This window comes from Palaemon carinicauda, chromosome 21 (assembly GCF_036898095.1).
Source record: "Palaemon carinicauda isolate YSFRI2023 chromosome 21, ASM3689809v2, whole genome shotgun sequence".
Classification (NCBI taxonomy): domain Eukaryota; kingdom Metazoa; phylum Arthropoda; class Malacostraca; order Decapoda; family Palaemonidae; genus Palaemon; species Palaemon carinicauda.
In genome coordinates this window covers 104,405,451-104,430,375 of record NC_090745.1, presented here as the reverse complement: position 1 = coordinate 104,430,375, position 24,925 = coordinate 104,405,451, and the positions used below count along the sequence as shown (strand labels likewise).

General features: G+C 39.4%; 1 protein-coding gene across 3 annotated transcripts in view; it reads left to right on the top strand.

The window, feature by feature from the left end:
* LOC137615385 (dnaJ homolog subfamily C member 11-like) overlaps positions 1-24,925 on the top strand; it is a 103,813-nt gene that overhangs the window by 41,437 nt on the left and 37,451 nt on the right. For all 3 annotated transcript variants that reach the window (XM_068345203.1, XM_068345205.1, XM_068345204.1), the window contains exons 5-8: positions 1,730-1,827; positions 2,416-2,634; positions 10,261-10,468; positions 10,809-10,925. In XM_068345203.1, coding sequence (XP_068201304.1) covers positions 1,730-1,827; positions 2,416-2,634; positions 10,261-10,468; positions 10,809-10,925 — 642 coding nt within the window. The remainder of the gene's footprint in view (positions 1-1,729; positions 1,828-2,415; positions 2,635-10,260; positions 10,469-10,808; positions 10,926-24,925) is intronic.

Here is a 24,925-nt window from a genome sequence, read left to right as displayed (position 1 = left end):
AAGAGGAAGACATGTTCCCTAGGATTTCTTGCACAGGTGAGTTTCTTAGACACTAAGATGGGTTTTTGTGTAGTTTCCTCTCAGTCGTTTTCTATGGGGTCAACACGACCTACCACTTTCTAGGTCTCTGGATATTCCTCAGCACGGTCTCAAGAACTTTTTAGGGCCACGCCCACCTCCTAAAGTAAAAGTCTCCTAAGAAAGTAGTTCGAGGTAAGTACTTCGTGTTGGAACAAATCACAAATTTTAAGTAATTTGTATTTTTCCTAACAGTACTTACCTCGAGCTACTTTCGGGTGATAGCCCACCCTGCTTTCCCCGAGTGTCCCCTGGTATTCTTAGAGACCTTAGCAACCAAGAACTTACTGGAGGTCGAGACCTAAGCAAGCATGCTCTCTGACCCGGGGTTAGCCTCAGGGCGCGTATCACTCCGCCTGAGGTTACCCCTCATAGAAAATGGGTTTAGGGTAAACTACACAAAACTCTGGTCGGATGGGAGGAGATCCCAGATACTCCTAAGAAAGTAGTTCTAGGTAAGTACTGTTAGGAAAAATACAAATTACTTAAAATTTGTGAATTTTTCATGAATAAACTATTGAGAGAAACTTATGTCATTCTGTTCAACATTAAAACAATTGCTGCAAGTTTGAACTTTTGAAGTCCCACCAATTCAACTGCCCGATTAGGGTCATTCAACAATTTGGTCATAGCTGGAATAAAACTTCTAGAATACTGTGAAAAAGCAGTGTAGTTTATTCTTAAACCTTTGTCTTGATTGGCCTTATACTATTAGTGATGTGTGTCGTAGCCGTGTAAGTTCCAGTAAGTCGCGACTGTCCATTCAACCTTCAGATATTGTTAAATTTCTGGGCCACATTTTTTAAGGAATTTTGTTCGAATTCCAATTTTTTTCAAATTCATATGTGTTCAACCTCCGAGGTTCCACTGTTTTGTTATAGTGCTCTCTTTATGCATATTTTTAACATTTAGACATTTAAGATATAAATAATTTCTGTTTAATAGTATTTATTTGGTTTTTCCTATTAACATTAATTTTTATTATCATTATTACTACCGAGTTATCATGACAAATATCTTCACCAATTGTATTTTTTTATTCTGTATTGTGAGGTACAGTTCATGTACTTATCCCAGAAGAGGGAGAGAAAGCATGAAAAATTTTGTATAAATCCATTTAAGGGGGTTTACAATGAGGGTCCCCGATTATCTGTGGTAATCATTTAAGGGGTTTTACAATGAGGGTCCCCTGTTATCTGTGGTAATCATTTAAGGGGGTTTACAATGAGGGTCCCCTATTATCTGTGGTAATCATTTAAGGGGGTTTACAATGAGGGTCCCCTGTTATCTGTGGTAATCATTTAAGGGGGTTTACCATGAGGGTCCCCTATTTTCTGTGGTAATCATTCAAGGGGTTTTACAATGAGGGTCCCCTGTTATCTGTGGTAATCATTTAAGGAGGTTTACAATGAGGGTCCCCTATTATCTGTGGTAATCATTTAACGGGGTTTACAATGAGCGTCCCCTATTATCTGTGGTAATCGTTTAAGGGGGTTTACAGTGAGGGTCCCCTATTATCTGTGGTAATTGTTTAAGGGGTTTACTATTGTGCAGTATCTCAAAACGTAATATGTATCGGGAATAAGGAGGAAGGATGGTACCCTATTTTGTTTCTCTTTTGAAGACTTTTTTTAAACCATTTATTTTTCAGAGATCTGTTTGGGTTACCTCACATAGAAATCAGTGGGATGTCCATTAACCAGTCTATTGAGGCGCCGCTGACAAACAAAGACACTGCTGTATTTTCAGGTAAGATCTCTTTTCCTGTGGGGATGTCATGAAAGTGATGGATTTCATTGTCCAATTTAAGTACTGTATCGCTATCCTTGGTTTCAGACCCATCATCAACAAAGACAATATTGCCGATAAACTTGAGTTTCCGTGTGTATAATTAATTACAGTACATTTTTTTTTAAAAACATTTATGTACTATGACATCTGAAAGCGATAATTAGGTAATAATTGGGGTTAAATGCAGTTTTGTTTTATTATTCAAGTATAGGAAAAACAAGAGTAAACTAGAGTATAGTATTGTATGTCCATTTTGATTATAAAAAAAACTCGGAAAACCCTGTCGGGTAACCTTTTTTAGTTTTGTTTTTCGTTTTAGGTTAAACGTTATGAATTTTTCAATAACTGATCTCACTTTACAGTAGACCACAGTATTTAATAAATTAATTTAAATTCTCATAAGGGAAACCATTGTTTGTTGAATAACAGCATTGAGTAATGTGTGACATTTATGAGCTTATGGCAATCAGTTAATGGTGATTATAGTCTTATTGCCAAATATTGAAATAGGGATACTGTAATATATTTTTTTTTATTCTTTTAAAGGCAACTTGGCTTCCCACAATGGTAATGGAAGTGGTGGGATCAATTGTTCTGTGAGACGTATAACTTCTGAGAAGGGCTGGGGTGAATTGGAAATTGGAGCGGGAAATGGACTTTCTGTAACTACCAAAGGTTTCAGGAATTTTTCGAGAGGGGTATTTGGCAATGCTTCGCTCATGACACACTTTACTCCTAATGGCCTTCGAATTGGTACCATTGCAAGTAAGTGAATGTGGTTAATGTTCTGGTATATATTATATTATTTAGAATTTATATACTGAATTGTATTTAGTATTTGATAATATAATTGGGATGAAATTAGTGTATAGTGATGTACAGTCAGCCCTCCATAATTGTGGGGTTTAGGTAACAGAGATATCAGCCATGAGTGAAAACTACCTAATATTGGTGCCCGAGGGTGAGTGAACTCATAACCCCCTGAAATAAATAACCACTGCCTATGCACAGTTGACTACACCTTAATAACTTGCTGTGTTATACTTCATTGTTTTCATGTGGTTTCTATCACAGCACAGTATTGTAGATTATATTTCTTTAAAAAGATAATTGTACAATACTAACAACTTCAATACAAGGCAAGATGACATCACTTTGCGAGGTCGCTAAATAATCCTACCAGTTCGTCACCCAATACTTAATCTGTAACTAGCGACAGTACTGTACTGTATTTTGTATACTCTACTGTAAATTTCATTGAACGTATGAATACCATAAGACAATTAACAGTGAAAATAAGATAGAAGAACTAAACTCACGTACAGCACTTACTCTTTACAAAGTTCTACATAGCAAAGTCTTGTGACACATGAGGCAATCCTTAATATGCAGTATTAGCATTCAATATTGAACATGAGGTGTACTGTACATGTAGACAAAGTCCACTCCTACGTACACAGAATGTAATAAATTTTTATGTAACAGATACATAGCACTAGCTTGCCAAACACTTTTGGAATATACTTTTGCGATTAAGGATGCTGGGAGAAGGAGACAGAGTAAGCTAGAGAAGTGGTGTTGTGCAGAGGTGAAAGAAATGCAGGTGGTTTGGCAAACATCGGGCTGCACACAACAGTCGTAACCTCAAGGATCTGCCAAGAATTGACACTATTTAAAATATCACTCACATGTCAATATGTATGTGATTTGTATCCTGGGAGCTTATTGGCCATGGAGCATAGCTTCACCTCTCAGCATCTTATCCCGCAGCTTCTCATGAATGGCATCAGTTGTGTTCACATCACATTACTGTAACTTGTGTTTTTGCATTTAGTGAGGTTGTTATTTCAAGCCTTATGATGTCACCCAAATGCCCTTCTCCTTTTAAGTATTCTGATTACAGGCCAAAGCAGCAAAGAAAGATGCTGACCATAGTTGAGAAGGGGGGAAACTTCTTGTCCTGTTGAAAGAAGGCAGAATTTTACTGTGGTAGGATGCCGTTACAACAACAATTTAACTAATCTCTGCATTAAGAAAGACTAGAAAAATATCAAGAAGACTGTATTGATGTAAATCTTAAATCTGTGTCGTAAATATAAATCAGAAATAGTAATGGGCTAAGGAGGAACTCCACTTGTAACAGCTGCTCACTTTTAGGCTTCTCCAGTTTTTACAACTGTTTTTTGTTTGCCAGGCAGGCAATCTTTAGTCCATTCATCTGTCTCATCAATGATGCCTACTCTAATTTTAATCATTATTTTTTTTTATGAGGGACTTTGGCAAAAGCCTTTAGAAAGTGTAGGCAAGTTCATGGACATCTGTCAGCTACATGTTGGAAGAGCTGGGTTGCTTGCTTCACTTTTGTTACCTGGAAGATGGAATATTGCTCCTTTGGACTGGGTACTGCAGTATTGTGGGTTGAGAAGATGACATCTCACGAGGTTGTTTTTGCTCATCGGTGATGGCCTTGGGCTGGTGGGAAAGGAGCCTCAACCCCATGCTCAGGCATGTGATCATGCTTTATCTCTACCTCAATCAAGTGGAAAGCGTACTAGGTATTCGTCAGTCCCTGCTTTGATTGATGCTGGAGATCTTTCTTTCCCTAATGACTACCATTTTGGTTTGGCATTAATCCTTGATTATATTGCAAGTTCTGTCCTTTTGTCAGAATGCTTTTTTTTCCTGCATGAATACTCGGAATGCTTTTTTGTTCCTGCACGAATACAAACTTTCCTTTAATGTGAGAATTGATTTAAGCGCAGCTGGAACTCAGCAGTATAAACTTATATAATGAGGTGTCGCCAATAGCTGGTAGTTAACGGCCGGTGGCGGGGGAAGCCCTGTCTCTTCGACCAGTACACTGACCTGTCACTTTGATTTTTTCTGCCAGATACCACAGATGTGCTATTGGCTTCTGCCCAGAATTGGCTTATAAAATTTTGATGCTTCAATCTTGAACACTTTCCATTAAGAATACTGTGCTATGCCTTTGGACTTTATCCCTTGAAGAGGAATAAACTTCTGCATGTTATGACGTTATTATAGGGACTGAGCTCGAGTGGCCTGCTAATATTCTACATATGGGTCAGACTTCTCTGATTATCCAACCCCCTACAAGTTTGGACAGAAAGTGATATTTGGAGGAACAAGTTCTCCTTCCCTAAAGGGAGATTGTATTCCTATGTTTGATGCATGCACTCGTGAGCAATATGTCTCTGAGCGCACAGGGGTTTGGACTTGGAATTATTGTTTACCAATGAATGTGCTGCTTCCCACTCACAACCTTCTATGACTAGATTGGAAAATCTACCTTGTCAAACCTTATCTATGCAAGTTCCACATGCTTCCAATCTTCTGTCTAGGTAGGTAGTCAGTTGACTTCGTACTCAGGCTCTGGTCAGAAGAATATCGGGCCGTTACCTTTCCTTTTCCCCTATTGGACGATTAGTACGTCGAGACTGGTCCTTAGGAGTTTCATATAAGTCATACCTACCGTTTCTATCCCCGTGGGAGAGACAATGTTGGCCAATCCTTCACTGGTGACGTAGAAAGAGATTGCAAGAATGTGCGCTACTTTGCTTTATCCTCAGCTGTTTGCGATTGCAGGCATCTAGGGAAGTGCCACCACACATGCTCGTGATCCCAGTTCTGTTGGCAATTGTGCGCTCTTCCCATCTGTTTGCATGCTACTAGGCATGCTATTAGGTATTTGCGTGCTCTTAAAAGAGGACTATAACACATGTCCACCATTGCACCCGAGCTTGCAATTGATCTTTCATTTGCTCATGATTGATCACGCACCCTTTTACCAGCTCACAATCGATTGTACAGCTTCTCACTTGCTTGCTAGAGTGCCCTTCTGATGTTTTGGTATAAGCAGGGGTTGCTCCTATCTTTTCGCACTCATTAATTTAAGTTAGAGCAGTCACATGCTAGTGCGCTTCTATCTATTTACACACAAGCTTGCTCACTGGTTGGCATGTGAGTTTCTGCTCTTGATATACTCTCACCCCATTTTACTCCGGGATAAACTTAGAATAGATAATTAAGATGTGCACAAACGCACCAATTACATGCCCTCAGTATGGTCATATGACTGTTACAGGGAAAATACTTCGGTGCAATTGAGTGGGCTTTGGCGTGAGATCCTCACTTGCAAAGGTATTGGCAATCAAAATCGCAAAGGTGCATCTCGTATATTGAAAATTACAGATTGCCACTAATCGAGTTTGTGTATGGTTAACCCTTTGAGACTGCCAAACTGTCATAGGAGCTTTTTTCATCTAAGTATCAAACTTTGGATGTAGTCTCCTGTGTTCTCTTTTAGTTTTTAAACTTTTTTTTCAACTCGAGTGCAAAGATAATCTACTAATTTGTGTTCGCTTCTAGTGTTGAAACTTTTTTCTAACTCTAGTGCAAAGAAAATCTACTAATTTGGGTTCCTTTTTAATGTTAAAATCTTTTCTTCATCAAAAGGGATCTTTCATCTATAAAACAAGTCAATTTCCTAAACCTTTATTATTCAACCAAATCTAATTAATTCTCTTGAATCCATTGTTGGTATAAATAAAAGAAAATCTTTAAATAAGTTTTTTAGCTGCTTTACTATCTAAACAAATTCTTTTTGTTGGTAACAAACAATGGAGTACAGTATAATATAAATTTTCTCATTTGCAGATTTTATAGTATGTGTTATTTCAACTCTTATAGAAGACAAGTTTGCAACTCACCAGAATCTTAATGTTATTTTTGATAACCTAGCTTTTGTTTGATAAAAAATATTTCAGATGGATCTCCTAAGGCTGCAGCAGCCTTTGCAAATGTTGTGGTTAAGCATAGGGAACAAGTGTGTTCCTATCTGGTTAGGACAGTGTCTAATACACAGAAACACACTTAAATTTCATCACTTATTTTGGATCATATATTTGCTAAGAATAGAATTGATAATGAAGTGGCACAAGTGGACTCCAGGATACAGTGTCACTTTTGGGGTTATATTTATCGTAAACACCCCCATTTTTCTCTTGTCTTGTAGTAACTATGTCTCAGAATTTTTCTTCTTAATAAGATTAATTTTGTAATTGGTAGACCATCAGGATTTTACTCCTAACAGGCATTCGGGCCAAAATATTAACGCTTTTACCCCCAAAGGACGTACTGGTACGTTTCACAAAACTCATCCCTTTACCCCCATGGATGTACTGGTACGTCCTTGCAAAAAAATGCTATAAAAATTTTTTTTCATATTTTTGATAATTTTTTGAGAAAATTCAGGCATTTTCCAAGAGAATGCGACCAACCTGACCTCTCTATGACAAAAATTTAGGCTGTTAGAGCAATTTAAAAAAAATATACTGCAAAATGTGCTGGGGAAAAAATAACCCCTTGGGGGTTAAGGGTTGGAAATTTCCAAAGAGCCTGGGGGTAAAAGGGTTAACAGGATTTGTTGAACTTATTGGAGAACCTTATGATGGTCTTTCTCAATAGATCGTTGTAGGAGGAAAGTTTTCCTACTGTTATCAGGTATGAGAATGCCAACACCCTAAGTCGTGGATGCTGTCTGTGCTCAAAGAGGGGTATGGAACTCCTCTGTCCTCCAATCCTCCCTTGTCCAAGGTACCAAATCCTTTTACCAAGTTATGTAAGCAATTCAGCAAAGGCCCATGTTTTGAAAGTAGAGATTGCTAAACACCTAGGGAAGAATGTGATTGAAGAGGTCCGGGATATTACTTCCGGTTGTTTCTAGTTCCCAAAGCATTTTGGGGGTTTGGAGACAAGGTCTATACGCTTTAAATCAAAACGTGTTTACAGTTTATGATCGAAATGCCCTTGATAGTTGTGGGGACATTAAGGAAAAGAGAATGGATGTTTTTGATAGAATTGACTGATGCGTAGTTTTAAATTCGTATTCATCAAAATTCAAGGAATATTCTGAAGTTTGTGAACTGACTGATGCGTAGTTTTAAATTCGTATTCATCAAAATTCAAGGAATATTCTGAAGTTTGTGAACTGAAGGTTTATCATTTTGAAAAGGATGAGATTTATGAGAATCATGGTTCTTTAGTACTATGACGACTTGCTATATTTGTATGCTTTATTGCAGAGAAGTCGAGTTTAGAAATTGTGGATACCCAAGTTGCTGAAAAGGTAATTCCAACACAGAAATTCTATACTTGAGAATGATAATAGCAATATTTCGAAAAGAGGATTCACTCTTTTCATTTTTTGTTGGAAAAAGATGAAGTCACTTTCAATTTAGAAGTGGATGAGATTGCTACGGACAATGGCTTCTTTAGGGAAGTTTGTTTTGAGGGGTCACTTGTAGAGGAGAGCTATCCAGTCTCATCTCAATCGGAATTGGAAGAGGGTATTCAGTCTTGACCAAATTTGTATTCCAGTGAGGCGGAACGAACTTCAACTACCGAATTTTTGGATACAGCAATGGACAGATGATATCTGATAAAGAAGTATGCCACGGTGCAACTTCCACACGCTTTCAACAAAATAATATCAAACATGTTTTCCATGAGTAATCAAACAAAGCAAAACTTGGTCAAGTGCCCTGATGATTATCCATGTTTATTTCTCGATGAAGCAATAAAAATTATTTACAAGTATTCACATTCTTTTGAAAAACACTCGGGAACTATAAAACATTAATTTACTGCAAAAATGGCAAATAACGATTCACAACAAGATTCCAAACTCTTTTTCACAAGCTAAGGCCACAAAGAATGAGGCTGTCAAGCGACGAGATGATTATTCGTATTTTCTCATGCTAAAACACAATAAGTATTCAAAAATATCCACGTACACTCAAGAAACACTGGAGAATGTTATTCAGCAATACTACAATTATTGCAAAACACAATCCATAAAAGACTCCAAAATCTTTTCCACCACAAAATTCGAACACAGCCACACTGGGCCACACGCTGATATACAGTAAACTGAATGTGGTGGGAGCCCTACCGTGTATGTGCTGGAACTATCCATTTTCTGTTAGGCAGCTTAGGCCTGTATTTTAGATAAAGTATCCCCACTTGCATGATGAATCTTGTTTTTGTAGGTTGATGCATGTATTTATGCTGAATTTTTCTGCATAGTAAGCATTGACGGCATGCTAAACACGTCATCAGATCACCAGGGTGGATAATTTTTTCAACGCAGAAATGCATCGTTGGGATCACCTGAGGTTTAAGACAAGCTTTCCCATTATTTTTCCATATTCCCCCTTTGGAAAGGAAAGTTAGTGATATGTTAGAGAATTAGTTACTTTGTCCTGGGGGCTGTTGTGTTATTTGGACAAAACTAAATACATTAGGGGAAAGGTTCGTATTTGTTTTGTGGAGTTGAATTTTGAATTGTTCTCTTTCCAAGAAGGCATTGTCATTTCTTGTTAAATGTTTAGTCATAGAGGCTCCCGGAGAATGGGATTCAAGTCAGATGAAAGACTGGAAGGTTAGGGTTTATGATATTAGAAGTTCATCTTTCTTTGGAAATTCTAAGAGGCAGCTCATTGGCGTACCAAGTCTGTCATCAATAAATTCTGTCTTAGAGAAACCTGCTTTTCTTGACAGGAATTCTGAGCTTTAGGTGCTGTAGTAGGTGAGGGTGATGTAGTATTAATGAGAATTTTCTTTTATTTATTTAAAATTTATTAAATTTTTTTTCTTTTAGAAATACACGGTGTTAGGTAATATATAAAAGTGTATAGTTTGATAGTGGAGTTGTATTTAGGAACACAGTGTGAAGGCTCAAGTTATAACATACATTGTTTGGATATATATATTGCTTGGTGATGATTTGTTATTGAGGTACCAAACTTAGAGGTGAATTTCAGGTGTTAGATAAGTTTATTACTTCAAGACTTTAGATTTTAAGTTTATTACTTCAAGACTTTAGATTTCTAATTTCTTTTCTTCACTGACCCACCTCCATCAGTGTGTGGGAGTCAGTATTATGAACATGAGGGGGAGGTTTCATAGAAATAAACAATTTTAGTAATGACTTTTATTATTCATATATTGACTTGTGATGTGAAGATGATAGTGATTTAGTTGCATCTTTGAGACTGAAAAGACAAAGGATCTGTGGCTCACCCAAGCCAAGGTTATTACTGTTAACCATCAAATTGTCTCAATCTTATGCTAGAAGGCTAATCCCTTTGAAAGGAATGTAAACATGAAATTTTTTATATATATTGAACGTCTTATGTTAAACTAAGCTTCGAGAGAGTAGGATTATGATCATCGGGTGAGTATAGAAATAATAAATTTTATTGTTGAAATTGTTTTTCAGCATTTCTGTATTTTAGTTTTTTTGTTTGGAATAATATTGAGGGTATTACTGAAAATGAAGAATTAATGATAATGTTTTTCATTCAATAGCTTTGGCAAACCAGTTGGACAAGCATACAGTGGGTTACTTGACATGGAAGGCTGGTATGCAGAGCGGTATGAATACTATGATCATCAGAGACACTCCGTCACATCACATAGTTTTCTCAGCGTATATTGGTATACCACATACTTACATGGCCTTATCATTTACTCATAAAATGCCAGAGAAGGAATGCAAGCTAAAGTTAACTGGGAAGTGAGTGTTTGCTGTTATTTAGTTTATATATAAGCTATATGATAGTTTTTGTTACTTTAGTTATAAGAACAAAAGTACAGTAGTTGATTAATATTTTGCAGTTGTTTATTTCATATTTATTTGCTTCCTGGTCCACATCACCCCAGTCTCCATAAGTAATTCCAGGTTTTAATGAATCTTTAAGTGGATCTGGTAACTTCAGTACTGTAGTGCTGTTGATCCAGGGTTGCATATACAGAAGTTACCAATAGTTTATTTTACCTAGTTTGAAAGATGTACATTTTAATTAAGCGTTTTTATCAATTTTATTGATTAGTATACTTGTGCTTCTCTCTTACAGGGCTGGAACATTTGGTGCAATTCTTGAATATGGGGCAGAAAGAAAAATATCTCAAAATAGTTCTTTGGCTGCCAGTATAGGTCTTGGTGTTCCCACTGGTGTTCAACTTAAAATTAAGTAAGTGTTAAGTTATATTATGCTCATTTTATGTGTTTAATAAGTTATATTGTAGCTCGGAAAAAAAAATAGGAAACTTTTCTTAGTAGGATTTTTGTAATTACTACAATGTATTGTACTGTTTCATTTCTTTTTTAAGTTATACATTTTCTAAATGCAGGTAGAAAACCTTTAGTTGCATTTATTAATTGTTATGTCAAGGATTTGCATTGATTTACTACAGCATTTACAATAGGGAAAATGCAGTTACAAATTAACATAACAAGGTAGGAGAACCTTGTTCTTTCATCGGTTTTTCATGAAGTCTGATCATTATCATGTGTAGTGTTTCTTTTTAATCAATCTTTTGATTTCTGCAAGTTTGTCTCATCTCATATGGAGTAGGTTGGCCAGGGCACCAGCCACCTGTTATAATACTGCCGCTAGAGAGTTATTGGGTCCTCTCTCTGGTTATGGCTCATTTTTCCTTTGCCTACACATACACTGAAAAGTCTGGCCTATTCTTTCCACATTCTCCTCTGTCCTCATACACCTAACAACCCTGAGATTACCAAACAATTCATCTCCACTCAAAAGGTTAACTACTGCACTGTAGTTGTTCAGTGGCTACTTTTCTCTTGGTAAGGGTAGAAGAGAGACTTTTAGCTGTGGTAAGCAGCCCTTCCAGGAGAGGGACATTCCAAAATCAAACCATTGTTCTCTTGTCTTGGGTACTGCTGTAGCCTCTCTACTTAGGTCTTCCACTGTCTGGGGTTAAAGTTCTCTTGCTTAAGGGTACACTCGGGCATACTATTTTATCTTATTTCTCTTCCTCTTGTTATTTTTATAGTTTATAATTGAAAGATTTATTTAATGTTTGTTATTATTCTATAACTTTTCTTGTAATGTATTTCCTTATTTCCTTTATTCACTGAGCCATTTTCCCTGTTGGGGCCCTTGGGGTTATGGCGTCATGTTTTCACAACTAGGATTGTAGCTTAGCAAGTAATAATGATAATAATAATAATAATAATAATAATAATAATAATAATAATAATAATAATAATAATAATAATATGATATTAATATAATAATAATAATAATGATTTAATAATAATAACAATAATAATAATAATAACAATAACAATAATGATAATATTTCATGGTGACTTGACGGCAGGGTAATTAGCAACTGATGGCTTATACTTCGCTAAAAAGTTTGAACTGCTGTATTCCAGCCTTTGCTGCTATCCTTCTCCCATAGCGAAGAAAGTTGGTTTGTATTAGTATAGGAACAAACCACAACACAAACTAACCATGGTATAACCAAGGGATGATACAGTACTGAAATATGATTTTTGTTGTACATTTAATTTTTTTTAAAGAATTTTAATTTGCATTTCTATTTTAGTAAATAAAGGTACACTTTATTACTTTTTGTGTTTTTGAGAGGAAGTATGAGAATATTGCTGTATGGATGAGCAATACCTAATTCTCAGGCGAGTTGAGGAAATCATCCCAGTGGACAGGTGAATTAATTACTGTTCCTCGCGCTGATCCAGCTGTATCTTGTACTAGACTTTGTTCAGTCCTGTGATTTCAGGTTGAAATGCTATTACATTATTATTATTATTATTATTACTATCCAAGCTACAACCCTAGTTGGAAAAGCAAGATGCTATAAGCCCAGGGGCTCCAACAGGGAAAAATAGCCCAGTGAGGAAAAGAAATAAGGAAATAAATAAATGAAGAGAACAAATTAACAATAAATCATTCTAAAATAAGTAACAATGTCAAAACAGACATGTCATATATAAACTATTAACAACATCAAAAACAAATATGTCATAAATAAACTATAAAAAGACTCATGTCCGCCTGGTCAACAAAAAAGCATTTGCTCCAACTTTGAACTTTTGAAGTTCTACTGATTCAACCACCCGATTAGGAAGATCATTCCACAACTTGGTAACAGCTGGAATAAAACTTCTAGAGTACTGCGTAGTATTGAGCCTCGTGATGGAGAAGGCCTGGCTATTAGAATTAACTGCCTGCCTAGTATTACGAACGAGATAGAATTGTCCAGGGAGATCTGAATGTAAAGGATGGTCAGAGTTATGAAAAATCTTATGCAACAAGCATAATGAACTAATTGAACGACGGTGCCAGAGATTAATATCTAGATCAGGAATAAGAAATTTAATACACCGTAAGTTTCTGTCCAACAAATTAAGATGAGAATCAGCAGCTGAAGACCAGATAGGAGAACAATACTCAAAACAAGGTAGAATGAAAGAATTAAAACACTTCTTCAGAATAGATTGATCACTGAAAATCTTGAAAGACTTTCTCAATAAGCCCATTTTTTGTGCAATTGAAGAAGACACAGACCTTATATGTTTCTCAAAAGTAAATTTACTGTCGAGAATCACACCTAAAATTTTGAAAGAGTCATACATATTTAAAGAAACATTATCAATACTGAGATCCGGATGTTGAGGAGCCACCGTCCTTGACCTACTTACAATCATACTTTGAGTTTTGTTAGGATTCAACTTCATACCCCATAATTTGCACCATGCACTAATTCTAGCTAAATCTCTATTAAGGGATTCACCAACCCTAGATCTACATTGAGGGGATGGAATTGATGCAAAGAGAGTAGCATCATCTGCATATGCAACAAGCTTGTTTTCTAGGCCAAACCACATGTCATGTGTATATAGTATGAAAAGTAATGGGCCAAGAACACTACCCTGTGGAACACCGGATATCACATTCCTATAATCACTATGGTGCCCTTCAACATCAACTCTTTGAGATCTATTACTTAAAAAATCAATAATAATGCTAAGAAACGACCCACCCACTCCCAACTGTTTCAGTTTGAAAACAAGGGCCTCATGATTAACACGGTCAAAGGCAGCACTAAAATCAAGGCCAATCATACGAACTTCCCGACCACAGTCAAGGGATTTCTGTACAGCATTGGAGATTGTGAGAAGGGCATCACATGCTCCAAGGCCTTTATGAAAACCAAATTGCAAACTAGGGAGTAGATGATTACCTTCAGCAAACCTATTAAGACGTTTTGCCAGAAGACGTTCAAAAACTTTAGATAATATGGGAGTTATGGAAATTGGGCGGTAATCAGTGGGATTTGAGCTACCACAAACACATTTACATAGAGGAGTAACATTACCAATTCTCCAACTAGTGCTAAAAGCTCCTCTTCTTGCTAACTTGCGCAAAATAACAGATAACTTTGGAGCTAAGAAATCTGCTGTCTTTATAAAAAACAAAGGAAAAATACCATTTGGGTCTACACCTCCATAAGCATCAAGGTCCACCAACAGAGCTTTAATCTCATGAGATCAAAAAGCTAAACTAGTTAGTTTAGCCTCAGGAAAACAGGAATGAGGAAGTTCAAGTTTTTCATTACTCTGTTTACAGTGAACCCTCGTTTATCACGGTAGATAGGTTCCAGACGCGGCCACGATAGGTGAAAATCCGCGAAGTAGTGACACCATATTTACCTATTTATTCAACATGTATATTCAGACTTTTAAAACCTTCCCTTGTACGTAGTACTGTTAACAAACTACCCTTTAATGTACAGAACACTTAATGCATGTACTACAGTACCCTAAACTAAAACAGGCACAAATATTGAAGGCAATTTTATATCATGCGTTTCCTAAACACGCTAAAAAGCACGTTAAAAAATGGCAACCAATGTTTTGTTTACATTTATCTCTGATCATAATGAAGAAACAAACTGGAGGTAGGGTTTTGCTTATTACCAAGACATATTTCCCATACTATTCCCTTAGAACTACATCATATCTTCCTACTTTAGATATATATATATATATATATATATATATATATATATATATGTATATATATATATATATATATATATATATATATATATATATATATATATATATATATATATATTTACATATATATATATATATATATATATATATATATATATATATATATATATATATATATATATGTGTGTGTGTGTGTGTGTATATATATATATTTATATATATATATATATATATATATATATATATATATATATATATATATATATATATATATATATATATATATATATATATATATATATATATATATATATACACACATATACATACCTACATATATACATACATACATATATACATAAATACATATATACATACATACATATATACATAAATACATGCATACATATATATATATATATATATATATATATATATATATATATATTATATATATATATATATATGTTACTGTATATATATGGGTTATGGAAAAAATCCGCGAAGTGGTGAATCCGCGATGGTCGAACCGCGAAGTAGCGAGGGTTCACTTGTCAAAAACATCAGCCAAAAGGGTTGCCTTTTCCTTTGGACAGTGAGTGACTGAGCCATCTGGTTTAAGTAAAGGAGGAACTGTTGCATCTACACCAAAGAGTGCAGATTTAAGGGTAGACTACCATTTATGTTCCTGAGTTGTATCAGAAAGTGTTTCTTTTATGGTTGAATTCTACTCCTTTTCAGTTGAGGCATAAACTCTCTGAGCAAAAGCTCGAAGCTGAGTATAGTTGTTCCAGGTCAAATCTGATCTGTTACCCTTCCAAAGATGATAGGCCTCCTGTTTCTCCAAATAAGCACGTCTACAATCATCATTAAACCACGGTTTTATGTATAGAACTTACCTGGCAGTTATATATATATAGCTGAGTCTCTGACTGCGGCAGAATTTAATAAAAAATCGCGGCAACCGCCTAGTGGTGGTTGTGTGGTTAGATGGTTAACAACCCTTACAGGGTGGTACTTGGAATCATTCCCATTTTCTGTTCCTCAGATTATCTCTGCCGGCCGGATCGACAACATCGTTGGTCCGCCTTTCAGAGTTTTTCGGATCGCTTTCCCTTCATCGCCTTTTTGGACTTCGATTTTGGTGAAGTACACTGTGTTGGGATTTGGCAATCGTGTTGTTTTTGTTTTTTTGTCTTTTTTTCCTTTATTATCATGAGTGAGAAAATTCATTATCGTGTTTGTGCGAATGATATTTGCAAGGTGAGGTTGCCGAAACTTTCGGTTGACCCTCACACTATCTGTATGGGTTTCAGGGGGTTTGAATGTGCTTTAGATAATAAGTGCAAGGAATGCGAGGTTTTAAGTGATAATGATTGGTTAGCTATGCAGCGCTATGTGCGCAAACTTGAGATTGATAGAGTTAGAAGAGCTAAATCAAAGTCAAAGTCTGCTAGTGAGCCTAGCTTAGATTTATCTATTGACCCTTTGCTTGTAACCCCTTTGGAAGGTATTCCTTCCCCAAATGTAGTGACTCCTGCCCCTTCTACAGGACCTGTGCCTACGGATGACCCTGGGTATGCTAAATTAGCTGCTGAATTGGAGGCCATTAAAGCACAGTTGGAGGCCTTTAAAGGTAAGGGTGTAGGTGAAATTAGTGCTTGTGAAAGTGCAGTGGAGGTGGCGACTGATCGAATCTGTCATACCCCTAGGTCTAGACCTCTACCAAGCTCCCAGGACCAAGGGAGAAGGTACGTCGAAAGCCGAAAGGGGGTGAGAGGTGCTTATCCTCGGTCAGTCGTCGCCTCAGACAGTCCTGTTGCGATCTCCCAGGCTGCTCTTGACCGCCGTAGGAAAGGCGTGTCGGATACGTTTGTGTCTTCGCCTGATTGTTCTCCCAGACGTAATTGGCGTTACGAATCAAGACCAATGAAGAGAGGGTGGAACCGGGACGTGCAGTCTCGCTCTCCCTCTCCCGGTTCGAGTAGCAGAGACCCTGATCCTTCGGAAGACGATTTCGATGTTCCTGTTAAAAGGGCGAAACAGAGAGTCCTTAGCCCAGTTAATCCTGCTAGACTCCCTGCTTCTTCTGCCAGCGCTCCCAGTCAAGCCGTACGACAACTGCCGTCTTCGGCACCGCGAGAGCCAGCGGAGGTTGCTAAAGCTTTCATGGTTGTTATGCAGGAACAACTTTCATCGTTAGTTAAAGCTTTCAGCCACCCTTCTCAGTCCGTCAGACGTAAGGACGTCTCTTTGCCTGTTAAGAGATCTTTTTCTAAGAGAGATTTTAGTATCTCTCCCAAGAAACCTCTGCGCACTTCGTCGGCCGTACGACAACGTACACCATCTTCATCGGCACGCTGCCAGGAATTTCCTTCCCCCCTCTCCCGCCGCCAGGACGATACCGCCTCTCGTTCTCGGCGCCGTGACGATTCCGTTTCCCTTTCGAAACGCCTGGACGTTACTGCCTCGTTTCTTAGGAAACAGGATGAATGCAGTCTGCATTTTCAAGGCTACGGCAGCCTGCATCTTCAGGACGCTTCCGTTTCTCGTCATCGTGACGATACTGCCTCTCGTCATTGTGACGATACCGCTTCTCGTCATCGTGACGATACCGTCTCTCGCCGACTGGATGTTAGCGGTGCTCGGCGCCAGGATTCAAACAGCTCTCGCTGCCAGACTGCTGGCAGCCCAGCTCTTCGGGATGTTATCCTTGAGCAGGACCTCGAAGATATTTCGGAAGAGGAAGAAAAACCTGCCGACTCTTCTAGCGATTACAAGGTTCTTTCTCGCTCTCTTTTGGAACTTTATGGGGAGGAATTTCAACCTTCGGCCCCTCGTTCTCCTCAGTCTCAATTTACCAGGAAGAAAGCTACTAAGTCTTCGGCCTTCATCAAAATGAAACTTTCAATTTCAGCCAGGAAAGCTCTCGCTAAAGTGGATGATTGGATGAAGGAACGGAGACAAGCTGTCAAGACCACCTTTTCTTTTCCACCGTCCCGGCTCGCTTCCAAGGCCGGTATGTGGTATGAGACAGGGGAACCTTTGGGGTTAGGAGTGCCTTCCTCCTCCCAAGGTGACTTCTCGGCTCTTGTGGACTCGGCAAGAAGGCATGCTTTAAACTCTGCCAAGGTGATGTGGTCCATGTCGGAGCTTGATCACCTCGTCAAGGGAATTTTCAGGGTTTTCGAGGTTTTCAGCTTCCTGGACTGGTCTCTCGGGACTCTGGCCAGGAAGTCTGAACTCCTGGAGGACACGAAGGACCTGACGAGTATCATGTCCTGCATGGACAAAGCTCTAAGGGATGGAGCTAATGAATTGGCTTCCCTTTTCTCAGCAGGGGTCTTAAAGAAGAGGGCCCTTTTGTGCTCCTTCACCTCTAGATCTGTGACTGTTGCCCAGAAGTCGGAGCTACTTTACGCCCCTTTTTCCCGTCATCTTTTTCCTGAAGCTCTGGTCAGAGATATCTCCCTTTCTCTGGCTCAGAAGGCTACTCAGGACCTCTTGTCTCGGTCGGCTAGAAAGACCTTACCTGTTGCTCCTGCTCCTCTGAAGAAGGAGAAGAAGTTTCAACAGCCCTTTCGGGGCAGGATCTCCTCGAGAGCGGATTTTAGGGGGAGAAGACAAGAGTCAGGGCCAAGGACCAGCAGGGGTGCGTTTAGGCCCCGGTCCAAAAAATGAGATGAAAGTCCTTCAGACACCAGTAGGGGCAAGACTGTCTCGTTTTTGGCAGTCTTGGGAAAGGAGAGGGGCGGACACCTGGTCCCTCTCAGTCGTCAAGGAAGGTTACAAGATCCCCTTTTTAAAGAAACCACCTCTCTCAGACTCTCCCCTGGCCTTAGTGGCTCAGTACACCGACGCGGGGAAACGAGAGGCTCTTCTGGAGCTAGTCGACCAGATGTTGGTCAAGGGAGCAATAGAGCCAGTTCAAGACCTCGCCTCCCCAGGCTTTTACAATCGCCTGTTTCTGGTTCCCAAGAACTCGGGTGGATGGAGACCAGTCCTAGATGTCAGCTCTCTGAATGCCTTCGTGGAGAAAACAAAGTTCTCCATGGAGACGACTCAGTCAGTGCTGGCTGCAGTTCGTCCAGGAGACTGGATGGTTTCTCTCGACCTGCAGGACGCTTATTTTCACGTCCCCATTCATCCGTCTTCGAGGAGATATCTGAGGTTTGTGTTCCAGGGCAAGTGCTTCCAGTTCAGGGCACTTTGCTTCGGTCTCAGCACAGCTCCCCAAGTTTTCACCAGACTTATGGCGAATGTGGCAGGCTGGTTACACCAGGAGGGGATAAGGGTCTCCTTCTATCTAGATGACTGGCTGATCCGGTCACAGTCGAAAGAGAAATGTCTGGAGGACCTAATGAAAACTTATACGATCACCCAGGACCTGGGACTCATCGTCAACTGGGGGAAGTCTCAGACCGAGCCGAATCAGACTATTCTCTATTTGGGGATAGTTCTGAATTCAGTTCTTTTTCAGGCTTCTCCCTCCCAGGAGAGGCAGACCAGGTGCCTGGACAAAGTCAAAGACTTTTTGTGGAAGCAGGAATGCTCAGCGAAGGAGTGGATGAGTCTGCTGGGAACTCTATCCTCCCTGGAGCAGTTTGTCCCTTTGGGGAGACTGCACCTAAGGCCTCTGCAACACTTCCTCGCAAAGGTTTGGAACAGAAAGATCCAGGAGGACACTTTTTCTTTTCCCATTCCGACAGAGATCAAGGATCTTTTAATGTGGTGGCTGGACCCAGCTCTGTTGGGAAAAGGGATCTCTTTGTTCAAGAAGAACCCCGACCTAGTGTTATTCTCAGACGCGTCCGAGTCAGGCTGGGGAGCAACACTAGGGAACAAAGAGGTCTCAGGTTTTTGGGAAGGGAGTCAGGTCAGTTGGCATATCAACAGGAAGGAATTGATGGCCATTTTGTTAGGGCTCAAGGCCTTCAAAACTTCGGTGTCGGGAAAGACTGTGGAGATCAATTCCGACAACACCACAGCTCTCGCGTACATAAGGAAATAAGGGGGAACTCACTCCCTCTCCCTGTTCTCAACTGCGAGAGAGCTTCTCCTCTGGGCGAACGAGAACGAGACCCAGCTGTTGACAAGGTTTGTTCAAGGGCAGAGAAACATCAGGGCAGACATGCTCAGCAGGAGGGGATAGGTCCTTCCTACAGAGTGGACTCTCAACCCGCATGTCTGTCGGAGCCTCTGGAGGTTGTGGGGCAGACCAGTAATAGACCTTTTCGCCTCCGGTCTAAACAAGAGGATCCCCAACTACTGCTCCCTAGTCCCGGACGAGGAAGCTGTTGCAGTGGACGCCTTCTTGATGGATTGGACGGGGCTGGACATGTATGCCTTTCCCCCGTTCAAGATCATCAATCTGGTTGTCAGGAAGTTCGCTCTCCTTGATTCGGGACGTATGACCCTAGTGGCTCCATTCTGGCCTGCGAGGGAATGGTTCACCGAAGTGGTAGGGTTACTGATGGACTTTCCAAGAAGACTCCCGGCAAGTCCAGATCTTCTCAGACAACCCCACTCCGAGAGATTTCACCAAAACCCCCTCGCTCTCAATCTGACTGCCTTCAGACTGTCGAGAAGCTCGTTAGATCTCGAGGCTTTTCGGCACAAGCGGCGAAAGCTATCGCCAGGGCAAGGAGGATCTCTTCACAAAGAGTCTACCAGTCAAAGTGGGAGACCTTTAGAGCTTGGTGCAGGAGGCGCAAGGTTTCCTTGTCCTCTACCTCTCTGAGCCAGATTGCAGACTTTCTTTTGTACCTCAGGCAGGATGCTAAGCTGGCTGTATCTACCATTAAAGGATACAGGAGCATGCTCTCAACCGTCTTTAGGCATAGAGGCTTAGAGTTATCTCAGAATAAGGACTTGCAGGACCTCATTAGGTCTTTTGAGACAACGAAGCAGGTGCACTTAAGACCCCCTTCTTGGAACCTGGATGTGGTGCTTAAGTTTTTGTGCTCCAGGAAGTTTGAGCCTATCTCGCAAGCTTCTCTGCGAGATGTGACTAAGAAAACCCTCTTCATTTTGTGACTAAGAAAACCCTCTTCATTTTGTCTCTAGCGACTGCCAGGAGGATCATCGAGGTCCAGGCAATCGAGAAGCGTGTAGGCTTCACCCTAAATGGAGCGGTTTGTTCCTTGAGGTTCGACTTTCTCGCCAAGAATGAGAACCCTTCGAAACCCTGGCCTAGGACTTTTGAAGTCCCTAACCTCATGAATCTAGTAGGTCAGGAACAGGAAAGCCTCCTCTGCCCGGTTAGGGCTCTCAAGGCTTATTTGGCCCACACTAAGAGCGTGAGGGGTGCTTCCAACTCCTTATGGTGTTCAGTGAAGGATCCTCAAAAACCCCTGTCAAAGAACGCTTTGTCCTTTTTCCTGAGGGAAACTATTAGGGAATCCCACTTCTTTTGTGAGGAAGAAAACTTCGCCCTGTTAAAAGTACGGGCTGACGAAGTAAGGGCCATTGCTGCTTCGCTGGCATACCGGAAAAATATGTCAGTTAAGCAGATCATGGACGCAACGTTCTGGAGGAGCAACTCTGTCTTCGCTTCTCATTACCTCAGAGAGGTAAGAGTGGACTATGACAAGTGTTATACCTTGGGCCCATACGTAGCTGCGGCTTCTGTATTAGGCAAAGGAGTTACTACCCCCACTCAACCTTAGTTTATGTACTGGTATATGGGTTTGTGTTTTTTATGGTTGTCTGAGGTCCTCGTCCTGTGGTACGGTTCCCTCAGTCCAGATAGATAGTTTATATCTATTTCTGCAAGGTTAGATGGTTAGCTTTAGTAAGGTTGCAGGTTTTTTATATGGGAAGGTAGTTTTCTGAAGTCTAGTCAAGTTGTTGGTCCTACCCCTTTGACAGACTCGATTGAGTTGTTTGCAGCGTAGCAGGTCTACTCCTGGCTGAACACTCCTATGGGAAAGCGACTCTAGAGGCAGTTACCTTTGAAGTCAGCTACCTTAGCAGGTAAGGAATCAAGGTGTTTGTTCCCCTACAACTCTTTTGTTGTTTCCCCAACTATGTTTTTTCCTGTCTGTTTCCCTCCTCCAGATGTGTGAATCAGCTATTTATATATAACAGCCAGGTAAGTTCTATTCATAAAAATGAAGTTTTTATGATAAAACAAAGTTTTATGAATACTTACCTGGCAGTTATATATATATATTTTAAAGCCCACCCACCTCCCCTCAGGAGACAGGTCGGGCAAAGATAATCTGAGGAACAGAAAATGGGAATGATTCCAAGTACCACCCTGTAAGGGTTGTTAACCATCTAACCACACAATCACCACAAGGCGGTTGCCGCGATTTTCGATTAAATTCTGCCGCAGTCAGAGACTCAGCTATATATATATAACTGCCAGGTAAGTATTCATAAAACTTTGTTTTATCATAAAAACTCCATTTTGTCCTTCACTCGGTACCTTAGCGCACGAGAAGGGATACGCCTATCAATTATGTTGACTAGATTCTCATTCAAAGGGACAATAGGATCTACACTATTATATAATTGTGACCAATTCAAGCACAAAAGATCATGTAAAATCCCATTCCAGTCTGCTTGGGATTTCATATAAATTTTACAAGAATATGATATATCAGGGACAGGCTGCTCAGTCCTCACTAATAATGAAATCAAGGCATGATCAGATGTCCCGACTGGAGAACCAACCTTATTAGTCATTGATTGTAATATAAAGCTATGCCATTCTCCTGTGTAGTGCAAGATAAACACAGAATATGTTTTTAAGAATTTATGAAAATTAGTGTGGACCTAAACATTATTATTATTTTTATTATTATTATTATTATTATTATTATTATTATTATTATTATTATTATTATTATTTATTATTACTTGCTAAACTATAACCCTAGTTGGAAAAGCAGGATGCTATAAGCCCAAAGGTTCCAACAGGAAAAATAGCCCAGTGAGGAAAGGAAACAAGGAAAAATAAAATATTTTAAGAAGAGTAATATCTTTAAAGCAAATATCTCCTATATAAACTATTAAAACATTAACAAAACGAGAGGAATAGAAATAAGATAGAATATTGTGCCTGAGTGTACCCTCAAGCAAGAAAACTCTAACCCAAAACAGTGGAAGACCATGTTACAGTGGCCATGACACTACCCAAGACTAGAGAACAATGGTTTGATTTTGGAGTGTCCTTCTTCTAGAAGAGCTGCTTACCATAGCTAAAAAGTCTTTTCTATCCTTACCAAGAGGAAAGTGACCACTGAATAATTGCAGTGCAGTCTCCCCTTGGGTGAAGAAGAATTATTTGGTAATCTCAGTGTCGTCAGGTGTATGAGGACAGAGGAAATTATGTAAAGAATGGGCCAGAATATTTGTGTGCGTAAAGGGAAAATGCACCGTAACAAGAGAGAAGGATCCAATGTAGTACTGTCTAAGCAGTCAAAAGACCCCATAACTCTCTAGCGGTAGTATTACAACAGGTGACTGGTGCCCTAGCCTACCTACAACCTACAAGCATAAAGTTTTTGGTATAATTCAGTAGAGTAACTGATACTGCAGCTTGATATATATGTTAATCTAGTACTGTAATTTTTATTATCGCCATGAAATCTTATCTCTGAACAGGTATTAAGCTGATTTGCCAAACTTGATGACTTCTAAATTAAAAAAACATTTAAGAAAATACCCTCCCACCTTTAAACTGACCCCCAAAATGTACTCCATAACTCGTAAAGTTTTTGAAAGTCTTTTGGGAAAATATCTAAATAGTTATACTGAAGTTAATAAATTGTTCCCTAGTTTGCAATTTCACTTTTTCAAAAGCCTTGGAGGATGTGATGCCCTTCTTACAATTTCCAGTGCTATACAGAAATTCCTTGATTGTGGTCAGGAAGTTTATATGATAGGCTGTGTTAAGCATGGTGCTCCTGTTTTCAGACTCAAGCAGTTGGGAGTAAGTTGGTCTTTTCTTAGCATCATTATTGAATTTTTAAGTAATAGAGTGGAAAGAATTGTTGTTGACCACCATAGTAAATATAGGAATATGATATCTGGTGTTCCTTTATTAGTAGGCTGGCCAAGGCACCAGCCACCAGTTGAGATACTGCCTCTGTCGAGTTATTGGCTTCTTTGACTGACCAGATACGGGTTGACTCATCTTGGTGTTTAGTATTTGCAAATTTTGTACAATACAAAAACCCAAAATCTGACACCAAATTTGGTAACTGGGAAAAACTGCCACAACACAATTCAAAACATAAATTTTTTTGTTAGAAATTGCCAAATACTTTAAAGCTTAATGTTAAAAAGCTCAAGTCAGACGTGAAATTTAGCATTAACTCATGTTTCCATTGAGGGATCGTTACTTTTGAGTCATCAGATAACTATTACCTCAACTTTTATCAGTTCTACCCCTGTGCTCTCAATCTAGAGGTCTTAAAACACCTGAGATCCTCGCATGGGCTGAGACTGTTCTGAGAGTAGACCTTCCCACACTCAAGAGACCAGTTAAGGACAGGAGATCTTTTACTCCAATACTTGACCGAACACAAAGATCTTCAAACTCATATGCATAATAGGTATTGGAAAAGAAACTATCTACCCCGGCAGCTGCAGGGCAATCCCTATTTTGGGAACTCCTCACCTTCAAAGATTCTTCAGCCACAGACATATCCAAAGGGATGGGGATCCCACCTGCGTATCATATCCGTCTCGGAGATATGAGGAACTGAAGAAATGCACCTTCTTTTCAACCTACTGGTAATGCATGCAGTGTTTGCTACTTTGTAAGCTCTCCAAAGCTAATGTTGATGAACAGAAGTGTTTCAATTCGTTACGTCAACAAGGGGCTCGTTTCACAGAACTTTATGAAGCAAGTTCACACTAAGGAATATTGAACTCAGCACAGATGTTTGCTAAGTTTAATCCAGACAGGAGGACTGTTTGAGAAAACATATTCAGTTGACAGGGGAACTTGTGTTAAGGTTAACTGTGATCCTTACATCATTGCTTGACAGAAAATCTTCGTACTTCAGGTGTTCATCATCGCCTGACCAGTTTGCCATTCAGCTGAATTAGAAACTTCCCCTATTCCCCTGTCCCCGTTTGTTTGGAGGGTTCAAGGATGCTTTTCAAGATTCCAGGGAATTTTAGATGCTTACTTCTTTCCGTCCATGTTCCCATTTTGCC